General features: G+C 44.2%; 1 protein-coding gene across 4 annotated transcripts in view; it reads left to right on the forward strand.

The window, feature by feature from the left end:
* Positions 1-5725, forward strand: part of dipk2ab (divergent protein kinase domain 2Ab) — a 42165-nt gene extending 36440 nt beyond the window's left edge. For all 4 annotated transcript variants that reach the window (XM_029116405.2, XM_029116402.2, XM_029116403.2 and 1 more), the window contains 2 exons: positions 635-938; positions 4601-5725. In XM_029116405.2, the coding sequence (XP_028972238.1) occupies positions 635-938; positions 4601-4947 (651 nt within the window). In that variant the 3' untranslated portion in view covers positions 4948-5725. The remainder of the gene's footprint in view (positions 1-634; positions 939-4600) is intronic.
* Positions 5726-17924: the final 12199 nt, after the last annotated feature.

A 17924-nucleotide genomic window follows, 5' to 3' on the forward strand; every position in this document is an offset into this window, starting at 1 on the left:
TGTTGTGGTGTTAAGTGGACCACTCCTCTATGTGACCACAACTTACACGACCAGCACACACACACACACACACACACACACACACACACACACACACTAACAGCCAGTGCTGCTGTCCCCTTCACCCTCACTGATTCCTCACTTCAGTCCATCTACCTGCCAGTTAGCTACTTCCTTCAAAAATAATCTTAATGCACACATGCAAGCACACACACACACACACACACACAGAAACATTGTCTGTGATCCATAGTGTAAACCAGGGAATTGATCAGAATCATCCAGAGGTTTAGCTGGACGACTTTTCACAACATCAGCTGTCAGCCGCCTCTTTGTTTTAATAAAGACAATCTGCTAAACCAACCAAACCCCCTCTGTCTCTGTCATTTTGGTAGTTTACTAGCAGATATTCATTGTGATACTGTCTTATTGTAATGGGCGTGCTGTATTACAATAACTGATGGTTCTGTATCAACTGTGCCCAGGCCATGCCTTCATCAGGAACATCCGCCTTTACTTTTTAAATGTAAATTATTTTATATTTACATTTCTTCCTTCAGAGAGCTACGCTTCTGCTTTCACCTCCTGTCGCTCCCTAACAACCAACATCTCTCCTTTCTCCTCTCTCACACAGAGTTTCCCGTCAGATGAGGGCTGGCCATTTGCCAAGTACCTGGGAGCATGTGGTCGCGTGGTGGCAGTCAACTACGTGGGGGAAGAGCTGTGGAGTTTTTACAATGCTCCCTGGGAGAAGAGGGTGGACCTAGCCAGACAGTTGATGGACATTGCTGAGCAGCTGACCAACAACGACTTTGAGTTTGCCCTGTACCTGCTGGACGTGAGCTTTGATAACTTTGCTGTGGGGCCGCGGGACGGGAAGGTCATTGTGGTGGACGCCGAGAATGTCCTGGTGGCCGACAAGAGACTCATCAAACAGAGTAAGTGGTCATTGTAGAAGCACATTAAAATGAAAAGTATACACCCCCACACCCCAAAAAGCAGGTTTATTTTATTTGGTAAAAGCTGAAATCAAGATAAAACCTTTTCTTTTTACCTAAAATATTTTTTTACAAACAATATTTATGTGAAGAACAAATGAATGGTTTATATGGGACAAAATAATTGCCTTGGTTGCATAAGTGTTCACCTCTGTCAACCAAAATACATCTGGATTTTGTAATTTTATCCCACTCTACTTTGCAGAAGAGTTCAATCACCTGTGCACAACTCTCATTTAAGTCAGTCCACAGATTTTGTATGAGATTGAGGTCTGGGCTCCGAACCATTCCAGGACATTGATCTTGGTTTTACCAATTCATTTCTTGGTTGATTTGGCTGGGTACTTTGAGTCATTATCATGTTAAATGGTCAGATTTCTCCAGAATTCTGACAGAGCGCAGCAGGGTTTGATCTAAATATCTTGATATTTGGAGCTATTCATCATCTCCCCTATATACAGTTTTTCTATTGGGTTCAGGTCTGGAGACTGGCTAGGCCACTCCAGGACCTTGAGATGCTTCTTACGGAGCCACTCCTTAGTTGCCCTGGCTATGTGTTTCGGGTCATTGTCATGCTGGAAGACCCAGCCACGACCCATCTTCAATGCTCTTACTGAGGTAAGGAGGTTGTTGGCCAACATCTCGCGATACATGGCCCCATCTATCCTCCCCTCAATACGGTGCAGTCGTCCTGTCCCCTTTGCAGAAAACCATCCACAAAGAATTTTGTTTCCACCTCCATGCTTCATGGTTGGGATGGTGTTCTTGGGGTTGTACTCATCCTTCTTCTTCCTCCAAACACGGCGAGTGGAGTTTAGACCAAAAAGCTCTATTTTTGTCTCATCAGACCACATGAACTTCTCCCATTCCTCCTCTGGATCATCCAGATGGCAAACTTCAGACGGGCTTGGACATGCGCTGGCTTGAGCAGGGGGAACTTGCGTGCGCTGCAGGATTTTAATCCATGACGGCGTAATGTGTTTCTAATGGTTTTCTCTGAGACTGTGGTCCCAGCTCTCTTCAGGTCATTGACCAGGTCCTGCCGTGTAGTTCTGGGCTGATACCTCACCTTCCTCATGATCATTGATGCCCCACGAGGTGAGATCTTGCATGGAGCCCCAGACCGAGGGAGATTGACCGTCATCTTGAACTTCTTCCATTTTCTAATAATGGCGCCAACAGTTGTTGCCTTCTCACCAAGCTGCTTGCCTATTGTCCTGTAGCCCATCCCAGCCTTGTGCAAGTCTAGAAATGTATCCCTGATATCCTTACACAGCTCTCTGGTCTTTTGTGGAGAGGTTGGAGTCCGTCTGATTGTGTGGACAGGTGTCTGATGCATCAGATGCATATTTTGGATGAGCCATGCCCTAACCAATTGTGGAAGGATGTCCTGGTCCTTGCAATCTTTTACTGGCACCATCTTGCCTCCAGATATTAATAACTGAGATAATATTGTTCCAATATTACATGTAACCAGAGGTGGAAAAAGTACAAAGGAAAAGGATTCGCTGTGTTCACCAGTTTTGGGAAGTTCTTAAGTTATACAAAATGACCAGAGAAACAGAGTATGTAACTAACCAGTGACATTAAGTGGACATTTATACTCTTCTTTTAATTTAATTGATCACTGGTTAGTGTTGAACTCCCTTTTTCTTGGTTATTTAGATCGTAATTAGATACTTCCCTAAACCAGTGAACACAGCCAAACCCAGTTGGGTACTCATACTTTTTCCACCTCTGCATTCAACATTATTGTATATCCCTCTCTCTGTACCAACGATAAGAACATAGATGTTTTGTTAGCTTCTTGTAGCCCATGATTATCTCTGCAGTCTGCAAACAAGAAGCCTTTAAGACATTCCTAAAAGTACAAATGGTTTTATTTAGGGCTAATAACAGTCACGTCAAGTGATGTCACGTGACAAAAAATGACCTTTATTTGGAATGTGATACATAAGTACAATTTATAAAACTAATATATTTAGCACTTATTTGTTTAGATAAATTGCCCATTTGTTTTTCACCTTAATGTTGTTTGTTACCAGAAGCCTTCTCTGTCCAGGTAGATGTAGGATACCAGAGAGGAACACCAAAGACTGAACTCATGTTGTCATGCAGTGATCCAGGGGTGATTTGAATTGAAAATGTTCCTGATTTGTTTTTCTTCCAAGTTCCTTTTGGCTGGGAGGGAGGGAGGGAAAGAGATGAAAATGATCGGAGCAGGTTTACGCTTCTTTGGAGTTTCAGAAATGGAAGCAACAAAGTGCTTTTCTGCTGTGCTCATCATTGTCCTTTATAACAAACCAACCTCCATAACATAGCCCGGGCCTAGTCTTTCATATAGACACACACAGTGGGTATCTCTGTCCCTCTGCCCTTCCCTGCTAGTGTGTGTCACTACACTGAAGCTGTGTGTCTGTCATCCTGTCAGGTCTGTCATGCTGTCTGTGATTTGAAATGCTTTAGTGGTTCAGAGCCTGCAACATTAATTGCCTTGTCTTCAACTTGTGTGTGTATCTGTGTGTGTGTGTGTGTGTGTCAGCGTTCCTTCGGTGTTCGTTGCTGCTTGTCTTCATCACTCTTCATCAGAAACCTTGATTGAGCTGGAAGGGCCCGTCTACAATGGGGGGCCTTGAAGGGCCCTAACTAGCTGAGTCTGCAGGGGGCGTGTGTGCGTGTGTTCGTGTGTGTGTGTGTCTGTGTGTGTGTGTCTGTGTGTGTGTGCACACGACAGCAACAGTTGCAGGGTGATTGAGTCATTCTGACAGGGCCGTAGCAGGACTGCATTAGAACAGCTAATACTCTAATTACGTGTTTGAAAACCTCAGGGATTAACCCACTCTCTAACTATTGATCTGTTTTAATGCAACTCCAACTGCTTTCTCATCATCTGACATGTTCTTAACGCTCTGCTACAAACCTCGTACAAGTCCCTAAACAGAAAGAGAAATATAAAATTAACTCACTAAGTTGTATCCAAATAGATTGCTTTAATAAAACAAGAACTTGGTTCCATTTCTGCCAGATGAAATGCTAAATTAGTTCATTGATTAGCTTGATATTAGTCCCAACAACATGTCTTTGTGTGTGATGATCATGACAGCCTCATGCAGTTATGACCTCCAGGGTTTTCCTTCAGGCTTTTCTCCTCATCCCGTTTTGCAACCTTTTTCAACCCCTTGCTTGAGTCTTCAGTTGGTCCCATGGTGGGTTAGTATTTGTTCTGAGAGTCTGGATCATCTCCAGTTCAGCTTGTGTGGAATGATCTGTAGTTTTTAATAGCCTACAACTTGGAGACAGATATGAATTATGAATTCACTGTTGTTGATACACCAGGGCTATTCATTCATAGCGTTCCTATATCTGTCGGTATTGGACTTCTCCTCTCCTCTCGGTTTGAATGTTATAGTCAAACAATTTATCTTATATATATATATATATATTATGACCTGTCCTGTGTGATATTTATCTGTATTCTTATCTTTGTGTTGTCCTTCCAGTCTGTTTCTGTCTACACTCTCATCTACAGATAAACCAGGCAACTATGATGTGGTACATGTCAATCTAACTGTCTTACCTCCTCTCTCTCTCTCCCCCTACAGATAAACCAGAGAATTATGACGTTTGGTATGAGAGTCGCTTCGAGGACTGTGACAAGGAGGCGTGTCTGTCCTTCTCCAAAGAGTCTCTGTGTAGCCGGGTCACTGTGGACCATAACTACTATGCCGTGTGTCAGAACCTGCTGTCGCGCTACGCCACGTGGCGAGGTACCACCGGTGGCCTGCTCCATGACCCCCCCGCCCACATGGCCAAAGATGGCCAGCTGGCGGCGCTGTTGGACGAGTGCACCAACCCCAAGAAACGCTATGGGCGCTATACGGCAGCCAAGGAGCTGAGGGACTACCTGACTCTGCTGGCCTCCTCGTCTTCCTCCGCCACGGCGAGGTAATGACAGCAGCTCAGAGAGGACTGTTGTATGGGGTTGGGTTTGACCACCCCAACCTGTTCCCCAGGAACTTGACCTTTAACCTTTGAAACTTGGCCCTGCTCCTCATCAACCTACAAGTCCAGGAGTTTGTTCTCAGTCCGTGGTTACAAGGCAGCAACGCCAGCAGTGATAGGTCCTCTGCTCTTTGATGGAGGCCCACCTGCACCGCTTCATAGGAAATGTTGGAACCGAACTGAGAAGGTCCGAAACCTAGAGACCGATATGCAGCTGAGACCTCTTTCAACCTCTGTCGTCCTTCACCTCTTGTTTACATGATTCCTCCTGACTTTGGAACTGGTGGTTGGAGCTATAGAACCAGGAGTAAGGGGGTCAGTCTCCTTTCAATCCGCAGGGGGGCTGCTGTCCAGTGGGGAGCAATGGGAAGACTGGGGGGGGCTCCACTGGAGCTTTAACCTCATGGCTAGGCTATAGTATGACTGGTACCCGCCGGCTGTTCTCTACTAGGACTCATTATCAACACTGCTAATCTCAGTCAGCATTGCTTGGTTTCCTGGTTTGGGGTTGAAAGAACTGTAGCAGCAGGAGTTTTTTTCTGTGTCTGTTGAGGTTTGAGGCTTCTTTCAGGAGGCTGGGCTCGAGTGGAAGGCTGGGAATGGTACTGTGGTTGAAAGGACTCTAGCCAGGGAAACACTCCTAGTCCCACACACACACCCTGTCAGGCAGCTGGTGGGACCTGGGAGCAGCAGGTAGAGGGATGGGTGGGGGAGGGGCTGTAAGAATAGGGATGGGAGGGGGAGGGGCTGTAAGAATAGGGATGGGTGGGGGAGGGGGAGGGGCTGTAAGGATAGGGATGGGTGGGGGAGGGGCAGTAAGGATAGGGATGGGTGGGGGAGGGGCAGTAAGGATAGGGATGGTGGAGGGGGAGGGGCAGTAAGGATAGGGATGGTGGAGGGGGAGGGGCAGTAAGGATAGGGATGGTGGAGGGGGAGGGGCAGTAAGGATAGGGATGGTGGAGGGGGAGGGGCAGTAAGGATAGGGATGGTGGAGGGGGAGGGGCAGTAAGGATAGGGATGGTGGACGGGGAGGGGCAGTAAGGATAGGGATGGTGGAGGGGGAGGGGCAGTAAGGATAGGGATGGTGGAGGGAGAGGGGCAGTAAGGATAGGGATGGTGGAGGGGGAGGGGCAGTTAGGATAGGGATGGGTGGGGGAGGGGCAGTAAGGATAGGGATGGTGGAGGGGGAGGGGCAGTAAGGATAGGGATGGTGGAGGGGGAGGGGCAGTAAGGATAGGGATGGTGGAGGGGGAGGGGCAGTAAGGATAGGGATGGTGGAGGGGGAGGGGCAGTAAGGATAGGGAAAGAACCGTTTGCAGCTGTAAAAGTCTTAACTTCCTGCTGTGTTTATCAATCAATCAAGGGATCAGGATGACGATTGGACTGTTTATGGGTTTTGAGATGAAGGTGCTGTTATACCAAAGAGGCTATAGGTAATTCTGATCACCCTTTCCTTCCTCATCTGAACCCAGTATAATGAAGCTATGGTTTTCCCTCCTGACCTGAGTCATTCCAGTCCCCTGAAGAAATGCTCTTTTCTGTGATCCAGTAGGAACCCAGTGTGCATAGGAAGGTTTGTATGAATGGAACTAGGCCCAGGGTGAGCCAAGCTGAATCAGTGGCAAAGGAACCGTGTACAATTTACTGAGCCATTGCACTGACCTGCAGTACCATCAGTGTCTCTGATGTAATTGGTGAATGATTCTGTGTCTATCCTGACTATTGGTCTCCAATGCAGTTCTACTGTCTCATGTTTAAAAAGGGAAATGCTAAACCTGTCTTTATTGTTCTGTTGGGTTTATTTTCCGTCTCCCAGGTTTGTCTTATCGTTTTGTCATTTTCACTTTGTTTGCAGTAATAAAGTTGTCCTTAATAGTCAGCATCACTTTGAGCCATCAAGATTTAAACTGGATATATTTTTAATCCCCAGTAAATTTGCATATTTGGGTTGAATTAGCACCTGCGGATTAATACATTAAAGCTTAAAGCTGGGATTCTAAGTTTACATATCCGTTATTTTTCTGTACATTAATTCTTGACAAATATGAATTAGAAATGCCTCTTGAGGGTAGTTCAACTGTCATACACCTTCAGAACCCAAAATATACAATTGTTTTACTTCTTGTAAACTATTTAAATGTAAACAGTTGCTGTTTTGCCTCAAAGCATGATGGGATTTTACATACAATTGATGGGCCTTGCTTTCAGAGCTTTCTTTTATTACCTAACAAAGGTGGCCAACGTTTCACGTGGGCGGGGCCTAGAGCCAACATGCAAGGTCTTGTGCAATAGTGGCGTGTTCAAATTTCGCAAAAGTTAAATAATAAAAGTCCACTCTAATGTTCTGCTTTTGAGAAGTAAAAAAAAACAACGTATTAAGACAAAATGCTTGATCAATGAGAAAATCACTGCCCAGCCATTGGGCTTCTCTCCCTTTTAGCAATGGTATGACTTGATTCTTGACACATCCAGTGTTTCCCTCTGCGTTTTAGCAGAACAGGTGGGGTGCTCACTTTATTAGTCTGAAAATGAAGGGTCCCGGCTTTAAGCAGTCAATCGGATTGGTGAGGTTTGTTCTGACACAAGAAGCTATGGAAGTGCCCTACTGTTGAACGGGGCGCCCTGGTGAAATGAACAGGTAACAAATCTGTGCACCGTGGCACATTATATTTTGCAGTTACACGGCGTGGCATAGTTCATAATCTACCGTCCAGATGTAATTATATAGACATAGATCATTTGCAACTCCCCCCTCAATAAATGTCCATGTTATAGCGAAGCGAAAGGTAGCGACGCTGATTCTGAGGTTGTTGCCCTATCCGTTTGAAGAAGCAATAATGGCTGATTTTTATTATTTTTTAATCACCTTTTATGTGTGCGGAACAGCACCCTACCTTACTTTTTTCTTGAAAGATATGTTTCATGTTTCCCTCGCCTGGAAGGTTCTGTTTGGTTTGCTTTGGTTCCGTAGATGGCCAAGGGATTTGTATATGCGTGAATATGCGTTTGCTTTTGTACTGTAATTTTTCATTTGAGTATTCTATCAGCACTGTCTGATTTTACTGTGCCTTTCATTCAAAAGTTGTATTGACAACTTTTTAGTGGGATTAAATATTAAAATATATGACTATATATATATATATATACTCTACTGGTGTTGTTGATGTTTCTTTCCGTCTTTGACTTCATGGTATTGCCTCAGTTATACCACTGTTCAAAAGTTTGGGGTCACTTCAAAATGTCCTTGTTTTTTAAAGTAAAGCCAATTTTTTGTCCATTAAAATAACATCAAATAGATCAGAAACAGTGTGTATTTCTACAGTGTAAAAATACAGTGTGTAATATCTACATAGGTGTACCGAGGCCCATTATCAGCAACCATCCGTCCTGTGTTCCAGTGGCACGTTGTGTTTGCTAATCCAAGTTCATCATTTTAAAAGGCTGTGTTATAATTTCTCCTCTTGCTCATTTGTGTACCGGAGCCTCCCATTCCGCTTTCTATTCTGGTTAGAGCCAGTTTGCACTGTTCTGTGAAGTCAGTAGTACAGGTTTTTCAAAATCTTCAGTTTCTTGGCAATTTCTCACATGAAATAGCCTTATTTCACAGACCAAGAATGGACTGATGAGTTTCAGAAGAAAATTAGTTGTTTCTTGCAATTTTTAGCCTGTAATCAAACCCACATTTTCTGATGCTTTAGATACTCAACTAGTCTAAAGGCCGTTTTATTGCTTCTTTAACCCTTTGACGCGTACGGTCACACCAGTGTGATCAAGCTAGAGTAGTCCCTGAAGCGTACGATCACACTGGTGTGATTAGAACGTCATGTTTAGAACGCACCATTAGCATGCCTTGCTACAAGTAACGTAACAATGCCTGGTAAAACCGCGCTATTATGTACTCACATTTAGCTCAAACAGTGTTTATAACTTTATTTCCTGATTGTAATTGTTTCAAGACCATACTCTGATATTAACCAGGTAGAAAGCATTCAAATTGGTACAAGAAGTGTTACTTACGTACCAACAGACAGCCAACACTAATACACAAAAACTATATTATTATATTATTAGCGACTACTACCTATCAAAACCATAGCAAAAGCTTTCTAGAAGTTACGTTACCCGTTGTATGCATTTTATATAGTTTATTAATTTTCACTGCACTGAATTACTGGTCACGATTTGTTAGCTAGCGGGCAGCTGACGTTTGCTAGCGGTTAGCTGACGTTTTCTAGCTAGCTACAGTTATAAATCAACCAACTTTTGCAGCTCTTAGAATTTGAGTCAACGAGAGAAGCTTGCAATGCAATGCATGTAGTGTTCCTTACCTAGCAAGGTGACTGTTCAAATGCTGGCGTGAGTTCAAATGCTGCAGAGTACTGAAGTCACGTGCAAAAAAACTCACGCTGGGGGGTCGGTAAGGAATATTTGAAACTCACGCGTGAAAAGGTTAATCAGCACAACGGTTTTCAGCTGTGCTAACAATCACAAAAGGGTTATCCATTTAAAATGCTAAACTTGGATTAGCAAACACAACGCGCCATTGGAACACAAGGGTGATGGTTGTAGATATTGGGCCTCTGTACACCTTAGGGTTGGGTACCGTTTGCATTTGAACCGATACCGGTACCCTTTTTCAGTACTTTTGTAGCTGCGGGCAACTTGGCTTTCATGCTATCAAATACGTTACACGCTTCAGCTTTAAGAAATACTTTGTGTTTGACCCGGTGTTTCCTAAGGTTAGACATGTTGCCTTGGCCAGCATTGCATTTTATGTCACAAATAATGCAGCAAGCGTTGTCTGAAAAGTGTAACCACACTTCGGACTGCTTTTGGCTCGCCATTGCTGAGCAACTCTGTTGGTGTTGAACATTGAACAAGCTGCAGGGTCAGGTAATCTCACTCTTGTAGACTCGCTCTCTCTCTTTCTCTCTACTCTCTCACCCAGATGCCCTGTGAGGTACCAAAAATTGGCACCGATTGATTGTACGTGAATCGGTACTCTGTGGTACCGGCGTAATTCGGTTGGTACCCTTAAAAGTACAGCATTCGGTTCCCAACCCCTGTCTAGACATTGATCATCTGCCATTTATAACACAAAGTCAGACACGCCTCTTCAACATTGCGTGGAAGTCGGGGAAAGTGCCTAAGGAGTGGCAGACCGGGGTGGTGGTTCCCCTGTTCAAAAAGGGGGACCAGAGGGTATGTGCCAATTACAGGGGTATCACACTTCTTAACCTCCCTGGGAAAGTCAACTCAAAGGTACTGGAAAGGAGGGTTCGGCAGATAGTCAAACCTCAGATTGAAGAGGAACAATGCGGGTTCCGTCCTGGTCGCGGAATAACCGACCAGCTCTTTACTCATGCAAGGATCCTGGAGGGGGCCTGGGAATATGCCCATCATGTCTACATGTGTTTTGTGGATCTGGAGAAGGCGTATGACTGGGTCCCTCAGGAGATACTGTGGGAGGTTCTGCGGGAGTATGGGGTGAGGAGGTCCCTTCTGAGGGCTATCCAATCCCTGCACGTCCAAAGTGAGAGCTGTGTTCGGGTTCTCTGTAGTAAGTCGGACTCGTTCCAGGTGGGGGTTGGCTTCCGCCAGGGCTGCGCTTTGTCACCAATCCTGTTTGTAACTTTTATGGACAGGATATCGAGGCGTAGTCAGGGTGGGGAGGGGTTGCAGTTTGGTGGGCTGGGGATCTCATCGCTGCTTTTTGCGGATGATGTGGTCCTGATGGCATCATCGGTCTGTGACCTTCAGCACTCACTGGACCGGTTCGCAGCCGAGTGCGAAGCGGTTGGGATGAGGATTAGCACCTCTAAATCTGAGGCCATGGTTCTCAGCAGGAAACCCATGGAGTGCATCCTCCGGGTAGGGAATGAGGGTCCTTTACCCCAAGTAAAGGAGTTCAAGTATCTCGGGGTCTTGTTCGCGAGTGAGGGGACAATGGAGCGGGAGATTGGCTGGAGAATCGGAGCAGCGGGGGCGGTATTGCATTTGCTTTACCGCACCGTTGTGACGAAAAGAGAGCTGAGCCGGAAGGCAAAGCTCTCCACATATCGGTCAATTTTTGTTCCTACCCTCACCTATGGTCATGAAGGCTGGGTCATGACCGAAAGAACAAGATGGCGAGTACAAGCGGCTGAAATGAGTTTTCTCAGAAGGGTGGCTGGCTTCTCCCTTAGGGATAGGGTGAGAAGTAGAGCCGCTGCTCCTTTGCATCGAAAGGAGCCAGTTGAGGTGGTTTGGGCATCTGGTAAGGATGCCCCCAGGACGTCTCCCTAGGGAGGTGTTCCAGGCACGTCCAGCTGGGAGGAGACCTCGGGGTAGGCCCAGGACTAGGTGGAGAGATTATATCTCGACAGCTGGGAGCTGCTGCCCCCGTGACCCGATACCGGATGAAGATGAGATGAACACAAAGTCTACACTGTATTTCAGATCAATTTGATATTGTTTTATATTAAAAAAATGAAAATTTCTAAGTGACCTCAAAACTTTTGAACGGTTGGATATAGTTTGGTGATAATTGGCCTGTATTACTGTGTCCTGCGGAGTTCAACCCATGTTACTGAGACACACACGCTCACCGGGACATCAAAGCCCTGGGAAGGACTTTGTGCTGTTCCAGCCATCAGACCAAATACAAGCTTCCCGGGTGGGGGGCTGGGGAGGGGGGTGTCTCTGTGCTTTACAATGACAGGTAGTATTACCTCGACCATTCTGTGTGTAATGCAGCTGTCAGGGTTATCACAGGTGCTTCAATTTAGGGAGGCGTTTTCACCATTTTCAGTCAGGAAATGAGACTCTTCTGTGTTCACCTCTTCTGGACTTTTCCATGTTATTTGGTAACAGAGTGAACAACAATGGAGTGAACAACAATGGAGTGAACAACAACGGAGTGGACAACAACGGAGTGGACAACAACGGAGTGGACAACAACGGAGTGGACAACAACGGAGTGAACAACACTAAAAAGATTTGGATCTTATATTTTTCTGTCAAAGTGAAAAACAAGTTGTTCCTAACAAAAACAACATCATGAAGATGGAGGAACATTTAATCAAAATACAGAAAAAGGTTCTTCATAAGCACCAATCAGGGGTAGAATATAAGAACATGTCCTCTGCATTGAATGTCCCCTATTAATAAATTATTAAGAAATGAAGAGAACATGGCACAACTCTGAAAGTCCGGATCTGGCTGTCTTAAAAAACTGAGTGTCTGGGTGAGAAGGTCTGTTCATGGGAGGTGAATACCTTTAAAGGCTTGTATAAGGAAGGCTTTCAGCAGCAGACTATTTTAAATCCCCCCCAGACACACACACATACACACACACGAAGACACACACGGACACGGTCCCAGACTGCTTATCAGCCACGGCGGGTATGAACAGGCTGAGGTATGAGAAAGGGAGGCATTGTAAAGTCTTCAGCGGCCACATCATCTAAATCTCTACATCACTTTAGCCTCTCCTGTCATATATCCAGGCCTGGCAAGGAGCAGATATTTAGGCTGTAAACGGAGACAGAGGAGGCGATAACCTGAGGAGCAGAACCTCCCTATGTATTACGGCTGCAAGAGGAGGATGAAAAATGACGATGGAAAGAGTAGTATCCTGACTTGCCGTGTCTCTGCTACTGCAACGTAAAGTCTATTTCATGCTACACCAGCCCCAGCAGAGACAAAGAGATACATTTTTAGATGAAATAGAACCTATATTTTTCTGAGGGGAAATTGATTTAGCCTGTAGTGTTGTGTTCTGGCCAGGACAGGACATGAATAACAAAAATAAGGAGTAGAAGACAAAAATAAATGTCTCTGTTCTGGTGCTTCTCCAGGTTTAACTGAGAGAGGGAGGGGAAGAGAGAGCTACCCTGTTCCCTAATTTAGTGCCCTTTGAAGCAGGGCGGGGAGGGGAAAGCCTGCCACTTGAAAGACATCAAGTCTGAATGCGTGCTTGATATGACATCACTAATTTAACTGACTGGTATGGAGGAGATGGAGAACAACGTTCCCAACCTTGATTGAGAATGAAGGCGCGGGAACGGGGGCTGTTGAGATGGAGAGGAGAGGGGTTTGGGTTCCTATATCTGACAGTGAAGATATTGGGGTTGATGGGGGTGATGTTCCATTTGACCTAGGAGATGGAGGGAACACAGATGGAATGTGAAAACGATTCTGCTGCAGAAAGCCACGGTCAACAGTAGCATAGCAACACACACACACACAAGGTCAACCACTGAAAGAACTGAACGTCTGGTTGTCTGTTCACACACACAAACACACACACACTGCTCTATAATTAAAGGGCTACATCTAAGACTGAGGGCTGACAATTAACTGTGAGGTGATTGCAGCACAAATCAAGAAATTACTGAAAATATATATTCAGTATATTGGCTTAAAACTGACATTTAGTGTAATAATGAGAAACATGTTTCAAGGGTGATCACAAATATGAATGCTTTCTGCTGGAAGTGTGTAGTATTCACTACAAATATGAATGCTTTCTGCTGGAAGTGTGTAGTATTCACTACAAATATGAATCTCTGCTGGAAGTGTGTAGTATTCACTACAAATATGAATCTCTCTGCTGGAAGTGTGTAGTATTCACTACAAATATGAATCTCTGCTGGAAGTGTGTAGTATTCACTACAAATATGAATCTCTCTGCTGGAAGTGTGTAGTATTCACTACAAATATGAATGCTTTCTGCTGGAAGTGTGTAGTATTCACTACAAATATGAATCTCTCTGTTGGAAGTGTGTAGTATTCACTACAAATATGAATGCTTTCTGCTGGAAGTGTGTAGTATTCACTACAAATATGAATCTCTCTGTTGGAAGTGTGTAGTATTCACTACAAATATGAATGCTTTCTGCTGGAAGTGTGTAGTATTCACTACAAATATGAATCTCTGCTGGAAGTGTGTAGTATTCACTACAAATATGAATCTCTCTGTTGGAAGTGTGTAGTATTCACTACAAATATGAATCTCTCTGTTGGAAGTGTGTAGTATTCACTACAAATATGAATCTCTCTGTTGGAAGTGTGTAGTATTCACTACAGATATGAGCCTTATACACATACAGCATCCCAGACATGTAGCTCCCCCCTTATGTGCAGCCAGACACACTAGCTGTTCCTGTGGGGGAAGGTTCAAACAAGATATCAGGAGGGGTGAGTGGTGAGAAAGGGGGTGGGGGGGAGTCCGGGTGCTACTGCCGTTTAAACCCACACTATCATCTGCCTGGCAGTGGGGGGGGGGGGGGTCTTCTCCCCAGATTAGCCGTCACCCGAGGCCTAATTATAATGTCATTTATACAACAGATGCATTTATCCCAGCCAGAGGTACAGTATCACTGCCTCCATCCCTAGGAAAATGTAATGTGAAGAACAACATCACTGCCTCCATCCCCAGGAAAATTAAATATGAAGAACAACATCACTGCCTCCATCCCCAGTCAAATAAAATGTAAACAACATCACTGCCTCCATCCCCAGTCAAATAAAATGTAAACAACATCACTGCCTCCATCCCCAGTCAAATAAAATGTAAACAACATCACTGCCTCCATCCCCAGTCAAATGAAATATGAAGAACAACATCACTGCCTCCATACCCAGTCAAATAAAATATGAAGAACAACATCACTGCCTCCATCCCCAGTCAAATTTAATATAAACAACAACATTGCTGCCTACATCCTCAGTAGATTAGTTTAGGTTCAACTTTAGTGTCATTGAACAGTAGAAGTACAGTACAACGAAATGCACTTAGCATCTAACCAGAAGTGCAAATAGAAGAGGGCAGGAAATGTACAAGTATTAAGTATAGTATATGTTACAAGTGGAATTTATAGATGTGCAATGAAGGCAAATACAGTGCAAATGGCAATTCTAAATGAGCATTGAATGCAAAAAGGGGAGGGCAGAAAATATACAAGTATTAAGTATAATGTATGTACAAGTGGGAATGAATAGTTGTGCAATGAGACAAAATGCAAGTACAAATGGCAATTCTTCTGATGCAATAGAGCTAGTTGGAGGTGTGAGGTAGTCTGTACAACTGAAATGCAGGGATATTGTTTATTGTAAAAAGGATCCCCATTAGCTGTCACCAAAGTGAACAAGCTAGTCTTCCTGGGGTCCACAACAAAAAAGAAATCACATAACAATGTTAATATAAAAACAGTATAACATTATAGACATTATTACCACATCAGAAATTAGTCTGAATAAATTATTACAGTATTAAAATCATATAGTAAATATGTCCTTCCTTACTCACTAATTTAAATAGTGCATTCTCAGATGGTACCTAAAATAGTCTTTGCCATTCATTTTATGTATATTCAATGGGCAATTATTCCAATGATTGATGGCACGATAAATAACAGTCCTCTTTAAAGCATTTGATTTTGGGCGTGGTAACATAATCAGGCCATCATCCGCAGACCTAGTCACTTGAGAATGTACCTGGTCACACCTAACAATTTGGTTATATAAAAAAACTGGTTGAGAAGAATAGACAATGTTTCTAAAAAACTTAGTTGTATTAAAAACCAAAATTTTCTCCACCGTTAACCATGAGAGCTGACAGGGCATACTTACAGTATTTGTTCTAATGGGACAATGTAATACTAACCTGGCAGCTCTGTTTTGGGTCATTTGTAATTTTCTTAGTTGACCGTTAGATATAGATGACCATACGGGGGCACAATAATCCAAATGACATAACATTTTAGATTTTAGCCACCCGCTCCACAATGTGTGTAGGGGCATAAGAAAGACATTTCCTCACCATAGAGATACCAGCAATGATATCCCTCCCAAGGTAGACACATGCATGTAACGAATGAAAATCTACCAGACCTTGCAAGGCTGTGTCAGAGGCCCGTTGTACACTGGGTCCCTGAGAGGCGGTACTAAGCGGTGGGTGTGGTTAGTGATGGGATGTGTAGATGAAAAGAAGCTGAGCCTGCTGGTGCAGGACCTAAGAGACCTGTAGCGCCTGTCTGATGGGAGGAGGACAAACAGTTTGTGGCCTGGATGTGAAGGGTCCCTGATGACACCGCACACTTGCACTGGAGGTCTACGATGGCCGGGAGCTGGGCACCAGTGATGTGCTGGAGGTCTACGATGGCCGGGAGCTGGGCACCAGTGAGGTGCCGGGTGGTTTTCGCCACCCGTTGCAGGGCCTTCCAGTCAGCCACGGAGCGTCCGCCAAACCACACTGTGGCACAGTTCACAGAATGCTCTCGATTGTGCAGCGGTAGAAGTTCACAAGGAGCTTGGAAGACAGACTGGCTTCTTCAGCCTCCTTGAAAAGTACAGGCACTGTTGCGCCCTTTTGACCAGGATTGAAGTGTTGAGGGACACACGGGAATGTAAAATTAAATGTGAAGAACAACGTTAAAGCAATGTAAAGAATCACTAGCATCACTAGCATCTCAGTACAGTAACTCAGTAATACTGCATTACTAGCATAACTTAGCATAACTTAGTACATCACCTCAGCACTAGCCCCAGCTCATCCTGATACAACACATAGAATCCATGTCCAGCCTGTTCCAGGTCAGAGACACTGTGTCGGAGGCAACAACTATTCCTTCCGAGGGTGAAATAATTGAACCAATTTAAAGCTCCTTATTGCAGCCCCTTATAACCAGCTCTTATCCCCAGTCTTTCCAGACAGATGAACACAAGAGGCTCATGGGTAATTTGCAGCAGGGAACAACAAGGTTGGCGTCACTAATGGCCCCCTGTCTCCTCTGTAGTGGACCACTTTTAACCAGGGTCCCATAGGAAATAGGAGGCCGATTGATCGGGACCCGTGGAAGCAGAACAAGATCTTATCTGTCTGTAATACACACCTCTCAGTCACCCAGACACAGAGATGCTATATACAGTTTATCAATGGGAAGATACTTCTATTAGATTTGTTCCAGATGAATTTTGTTAAGAAAAATATTTACATTTATGAATAAATGTATTTTAAAATGGCTTGGCCACATTCCCTGTAGAGAAACATAGAACTCTTCCCCAACCAGAACAGGCCACAACAGGGACGTAATTTAACCATTAACTGTGATCCTATTGTTAGCCTGGGGCTTGGTGCCAGAGGACAGACAGAGGTGGGGCCGTAGACCCAGAGATAAAAGACTTTAACATGATCTACATTTCTCACTGACCTCACACTGTATCTCCACTATGTGCCTTGTGAAGCAGTGAAGCAGTGCTAAAACCCTCAGCGCTTCACGTCTGCCTACAGGACACTCTGAGTGCCACCATACAGTCTCTCTCTTTCTCTCTAGAGAGGTCCATCACTTAGCTTCACCTCACTGGACAAAATGCTAAATGTTCTCTGATGTCATCGACCCCCCCACCCCAACCCACATACCCCACTCCATCTTTCTCGTTTCATAAAAGCTTGTTTGGTTTTCTCTCTGTGATTTCTCTATCAGAGATAGTGGTTTCTTCCAGTTTTAAAAAGCTGTTGTGTGTGCTCACGGAGAGAAAACTAATGGCAGCTACAGATGAACACACCTCTCAGAATAATCCATGATGACCTTGAGCTCGTTTGTTCAAAGGTCTACTAAGTGGCTTGAATTATTTCTAAATATATGACTACAAAAACGTTAAACACAAGGTCATGCAATAAAACAGCATGAGTTCTTAGACATGTGCTCCCTTTGAGAATACAATAGAAACATTTTTGTTTCATTGCTTCATATTATAATACATCCCCTTTTCCAAAAATGTTGGGACCCTGTGTAAAATGGAAAAAATCAGAATGCAAAGATGAGCAAATAATTTAAACCCTATATTAAATAGAACAACATATCAAATGTTTTATTGTTACTTGCAAAATATATGCCCACTTTGAATTTGATGCCAGCAACACATTTCAAAAATGCTGGG

The sequence above is a fragment of the Esox lucius genome, chromosome 21, assembly GCF_011004845.1.
Source record: "Esox lucius isolate fEsoLuc1 chromosome 21, fEsoLuc1.pri, whole genome shotgun sequence".
In the NCBI taxonomy this organism is placed as follows: domain Eukaryota; kingdom Metazoa; phylum Chordata; class Actinopteri; order Esociformes; family Esocidae; genus Esox; species Esox lucius.